Source organism: Octopus bimaculoides, chromosome 8 (assembly GCF_001194135.2).
Source record: "Octopus bimaculoides isolate UCB-OBI-ISO-001 chromosome 8, ASM119413v2, whole genome shotgun sequence".
Lineage (NCBI taxonomy): Eukaryota > Metazoa > Mollusca > Cephalopoda > Octopoda > Octopodidae > Octopus > Octopus bimaculoides.
In genome coordinates this window covers 4,713,174-4,719,399 of record NC_068988.1, presented here as the reverse complement: position 1 = coordinate 4,719,399, position 6,226 = coordinate 4,713,174, and the positions used below count along the sequence as shown (strand labels likewise).

The window sequence follows — 6,226 nt, the reverse complement described above, 5'->3', positions numbered from 1 at the left end:
TGTATATGTATGTATGTATATGTATGTATATGTATGTATATATATGTATGTATGTATATGTATGTGTGTATAAATATATATATGTATATATATATATGTATGTATATATATATGTATGTATATATATATATGTATGTATATATATATGTGTGTATATATATGTATATATATGTATGCATAAATTCAAATTACGGTAAACGTAAACAAACAAACGAAGTTTGCTTTTAGAGGCGTTGAGATGTCTTAGAAAGTTAAACAAATGATTTTTAAATTCTCAATCGCAGGATAATACTAATAATATAGCCTGACTAGGATAAACTACCCTTATTTTGCAGAAAAAAGTGCAAAATCCTCAAAAGCCAGATTATAAATGAAACCATTAAAAAATCACCAAAGACGTACAAACCCGGGGGACCTAAAACTACGACCCGTTATAACTGGCCCAGCCTGTGAATCACACAGATTAAGTATATTTATGGACATCCTCCTGAAACCCTTCCTTAAATATATCAATAGCCATATCAGAGATAACTTGGATATGTTATATCACCTCTCCAAAAAAGTCAAGGAAGTAACAATCATGGTTTCGTCTGGTGTAATTAATGTATATACCAGTTTACCTCATAATTATGGGCTAGAGACAATTCAGTTCTGGCTGGACCAATTTCCGGAAGAAATACCAAAAAAGATCAGCAAAGAATTCATAACTAAATCGGTTGAATTCATCCTACGAAACAACCACTTCATGTTTGACAATACGTTTCTCCTCCTCTAGCTGCTTAACGATGTATGTATGTATGTATGTATGTATGTATGTGCGTGTGTGAAGGCGCGTCGCCTAGTGATTGGGCGTGTTGTGTGGGCGTATGTGCGTGTAATTCACAGTGCATTATTCAGTACTTTGGGGATATTCTGAAATCCAAGTACCATATCACTAATATGATACGCTTTCGGAAGTACTCACAATTTTCTTATTCTTTGCTTTGAAATGTAAATATTGAGATTACCTCACAAATTTAATCTCTCATAAATAATAAAGTTAATCTCGCTTTTGAAATGATCACATGTATAAAGTAGAGAGAAAGATAATGTTGTGCACCATAAATCTATGAAGGAATATATGTCTAGAATTATTACTGCCTGCGCTGTTTTGCAAATTAGGAAGCCATGTTGATTCTGTCCTCTTTCCTCTGTAATCTTAAGTTAATAATAATCTCTCCGTAGACAGAGGCTGGATTGATTTTTAATCTTTAAGTCCGGGGTAAGGCAGAGCGCATGACCTGTTACAAGGACTGCGAAAGAAAAAGCCTGACTCGAGTACTTTTGACCGAGAAGATTCTATTACAGGCTGCCAAGGTTCAAGGCGCTGGGCTGAAACTTTGCGGTGCGCCAAGTCTCTTCTCCTTGTAGGACATGGCTGGAATTGAGCCCAGAACGAAAATATAAAGAGGCGGGACAAATACCGCAAGATACGGCGTTCTTAAGAGTCTCAGCAACCCACAACTTTTATTGGTTGGTTTTTATCGATGTCAAAATGATGAAAGGCAAACTCTGCGTGAGTATGTGTTACGTACGTGTATGTGTGTGTGTGTATATATATATATATATCCATATGTTCGTGTATATATATATACGCATAAGTTTATTACGTGTGTTTATACATACATATTTTCTCCTGTGTGTGCATGAATTGTTATTCATATTACACCTTTAGTTGGTGTTTGCCTGTGTAGCGATCCTTAATTTATATAAAATAGGTAATCTAGTCTGCGCATTCCACCTTCCCATGAAAAGTTAACAATACTAGACGCATACAAAATATTCTTTTCTACTCTAGACACAAGGTCCGAAATTTTGGGGGAAAGGACTAGTCGATCAGATCGATCACAGTACGCAACTGGTACTTAATTCATCGACTCCGAAAGGATGAATGGCAAACTCGACCACGGCGGAATTTGAACTCAGAACGCAAAAACAGACCAAATACCGTTAAGACGAATATACAACTGAGATATTCTACCACGGTGCTAGCTGAATGTATGACTGTCGTTTATAGAAACTGAGCAATCAGTGGTATTGCTTGAGAAAGAAATCGGAGTAAACTTTTCCGAGGAAGAGAACAAAGAATCGTGAAACGGTCAGTCAGGAGATCCTCTACTCTTATCTCTGCTCATCAATATACGGAACGTGTTTACATTTGTACTTCATCTCACAGCTAGGTAGTGCTGATTTATGCTGTGTTGTGCATTTTATATACATATGTATATGTGTATGAGCGTGTGGTTGCGTATGCATGTGTATGAACGTGTGTCTGTTTGTTTGGGTGTGTGTGTGTGTATGTGTGTGAAGGCGCGTCGCCTAGTGATTGGGCGTGTTGCACTCACGATCTAGAGACTGTGGTGGCGATTCTAAGACCGGCTGCGTGTTGTGCTCTTGAGCAAAACCCTTCCTTTCACGTTGTTCCAGTTCACTCAGCCGTAAATAGCTGACCCTGCGACAGAGTAGCCATCCGACCACAACAATGTTGCGAGTAGTATCATTAAAAGAACTAACAAATATAAGATAATAGCTAAAACAATGCAAAGCGTATTTTGACAAACCACATATAGTTACATCCGATTGTCTGGTCGATTACATGATCACGTGTGTGTGTGTGTGTGTGTGTGTGTGTGTGTGTGTATGAATATATATATATATGTCTGTGTCTGAGTGAGTATGTGTTACGTACGTGTATGTATGTGTGTGTGTATATATATATATCCATATGTTCGTGTATATATATATATATATATATATATATATATATATATATATACGCATAAGTTTATTACGTGTGTTTATACATACATATTTTCTCCTGTGTGTGCATGAATTGTTATTCATATTACACCTTTAGTTGGTGTTTGCCTGTGTAGCAATCCTTAATTTATATAAAATAGGTAATCTAGTGATTTGCTAAATAGATGTCGATAAAACAATAGACTAAAATAGATTCTGGGCTCGATAGTCTCGAGTAAACCCTTGAATGGTTGTACCTAGTCTAGCTATAGTTCAGTGATCGAAGTTAGTAGATGAATACAAAAGCAATCGATGTTTTACTATTTTTCATTCAATACAATATGTTTATTTGTTTGCCTAGGGTTGTAGAAGATTAAGCAATCCTTCTTTTACCAATTAGAATCTGAAATGATATACTTCAATATTTTCTGTAAACATCATACTCTTCAAATCATTCTTTTAGTACAGCCTCTGCCTTCGCATGACCGTAGGTTTCTACGCGTATAAATAGATATTGAACCTCTTTTAAATTTCCGTTAAATGATCCGACCAAAGCAATTGGTTATTAGATTATCTTATATTTTCTAATTGCATAGAATCTTGAATGAAATATTGTGCTAGGTCTGTATAAACAAGCCTCCAAACCTTTATGGCTCTCTTCTCGTTATACCAGGTTCATCATTATAATTCAGAATATTTTTTTCTTCCTCATCTAAATGTTAATCAGATGTACACCTCGCTTCAATTCTGTCATCAAGGAAGCGTTATTAATGCATGAACGTGTCAAGAACTAGAAACGAACATTTATGTTTTTTTAAAAGGTTCGCACAATAACAGAATTGATTAAATCTAAAGAATTGATGAAGCTATATAATAAAAGAAGGCATTTGACATAATTTGATGATATTTTAAATGCGAATAATATTATGTGAGGTGAAAAGGATTATTTTCCTAGAGAAAAATTATGAAAAGAAAACTGTTAGTGTTGTTGTTATTACAGCATAGAATGGTCCTATATGCATCATAATTAAATATGACCTGGACTTCATCAAAATCTTTGAACTTTCTATTATTAACATTTTTAGTTTTTCCTGTTTTAAGGCACCATTAAGTTATTATTAATTAGAAGACAATTGTTGATTAAAAAACGAAATTTGCTAGTGTTCACTTCACCTTTATATTTTAATCAATCAACTCTGGTCTGAATACAACACTTTCATGCTTTGTGAATAGACACTTTTATATCGCTTGAGCATTGAATAAGTCTCTTACTTTTGTTTGTCTATGATGGAAATGGAAAAAGCTCGCTGGAATTTTTTTTTTCAATCTGTCGACGGACTTCTAATTGTGAAGCTATATAAAAGAACTGCTTTCCATTTAGTAACGCTACGATGGATGAAACAGTCTTCTTAGCTTTACTAAATGAAAAAAGAAAACGAAATTAGATTAACGTAGTGATGAAATTCTTTTAATTTTAAGTAGCTTGATTACTGAGATAAAACATAAAAAGTGAGTTCAAATGAACTTGTCGGGTTGTTGTGTTTTGTGAGGGAGAAGTTTTAGGTAAGAGGCAAATGGTCAATAGAAGATTAGGACTTTTCAGCAATTTTGTGCATTTTGAAAAGCAGAGGCCATTAAAATTACGGTTGGAAAATCAAAAGGAAAAATAAAATAACCTTACAATCTTCACTGTTGCTGTTATCAGTTATATCAAGGACAATGGCTGTGTTACTCATGCAAATAGTGGTTTTTACGAAAAGATTGAGAAGTTTATTGATTTTTTTCCGAATAAACTTAATTTTCTGGGGAAAACTTACCCATTGAATGAACCTAGTATATCACTGGTAAATTCAATACTACAACATAACAAAAAGAAATGATTTATATAAAGGTGTTACGTTAAATGGTCTCAACGACAAAACCTATATTAAACTAATATTAACTCAACTTATTGATTTCAATTTAATTATTGAGAAACCTTAATATATTGTAGATTTCGTTTGGTTATTAGCAGTGCTTGAGTTCTTCGTCGTCGCACTCAGAAACACAAAATTGACAGCTACTAATTATACAACAACAACAACATCTACTACTACTACTACTACTAATCCTTTCTATTAAAGGCACAAGGCCTGAACTTGGGGGCGAGGAATGTTATTGACAGGCATGCACTGCTTATTCTCTAAGACCAAACTTAAAGTGATTTTCATAAAAAACCCACAAACAAAAGAAGGCCAAATCAAACAATTTATGAGTTCTACCTTTAATCTTACATTCGATCCATCTACTCTTCGTTCGTAATAAGGGAAAAGTTTATTAACTTAAAACAAATAACGTGTAAGTAAAGTTTGGAATGTGCACAGGCGTAACTGTAACTGTTCAGGTTTCAGTTCCACACCTTGGGCAATGTCTTCTTCTGTAGCCCCTGGCCGACCCAAAACAATGGTTGGATTTGGTAGACGAAAAACTGAAAGAAGCACGTCGTATATAAATATGTATTTTTGTGTGTGTATCTTTGTATCTGTTTTCACTCTAACACCACCACCACCACCACTTGACAGCCGGTGTTAGTGTGTTTACGTCCACGTAACTTAGTGGTTTGGCAAAAGAAACCGACAGAATAAGTGCCATACTTTAAAAAACTGCTGGGTTCAATTCATTCAACTTAAATTCTTCAAGACGGTGCCCCAGTTTAGCCACAATCTAATGAGTGAAAAAATGCACGATAAAAGTTAACAGATACGAGAAATCTGTTTTAGAAGAGGGAAGATGTGGTGTTCATTGGAGACAAAACTGGGAGCAAGTATGCCATTATGTTCATCATAACTCTCTATCCAATAGTTAGAGTTCAACTGAAATGAATTTATTTAATACAAATTTGTTTTTCCTTTTTTTCCTTTTTCAGGTCCTAACCGATCGACGTTAAATGACATTTGGCGAATGGTTTGGCAAGAAAATTCTAAAACAATTATAATGTTGACAAATCCTACAGAAACTGGAAAGGTATTTCATTTTAGCTACTCTTAACTACTTTTATCATTCTTGATAGCAGTTTACATTACTTTATATCCATATATATAAACGTACATGCGGGTGCGCGCGCACACACACACACACACACACACACACACACACACACACACACACACACACACAGCCAAGAATAAATGGCTAGGGGAATCCTCCAATCTCAGTCAACTTCCTCTGCCCTGCAAATTTCATTTTACTCTCTGTATAGGACTGCACCAACAGTAAATGATCAGTTGTTAGACTTAAAATTGCACTAAAATACTAACACATGCACACACTCACTCACTCACTCACTCACTCACTCACTCACTCACTCACTCACACACAGAAACGTGAGCGCGCGTGTGTGAGGGTGATTTTTCGCGTCTGAATTACATTTGGTTTTAAAAATGAAATATAATTTAAGCCTGCTATGAGG

The 6,226-nt window shown here is 35.0% G+C and overlaps 1 protein-coding gene across 6 annotated transcripts in view; it reads left to right on the top strand.

Moving 5' to 3' along the window:
• Nucleotides 1-6,226, top strand: part of LOC106878895 (receptor-type tyrosine-protein phosphatase T) — a 596,380-nt gene that overhangs the window by 452,468 nt on the left and 137,686 nt on the right. For all 6 annotated transcript variants that reach the window (XM_014928243.2, XM_014928245.2, XM_014928244.2 and 3 more), the window contains one exon: nucleotides 5,684-5,781. In XM_014928243.2, coding sequence (XP_014783729.1) covers nucleotides 5,684-5,781 — 98 coding nt within the window. The remainder of the gene's footprint in view (nucleotides 1-5,683; nucleotides 5,782-6,226) is intronic.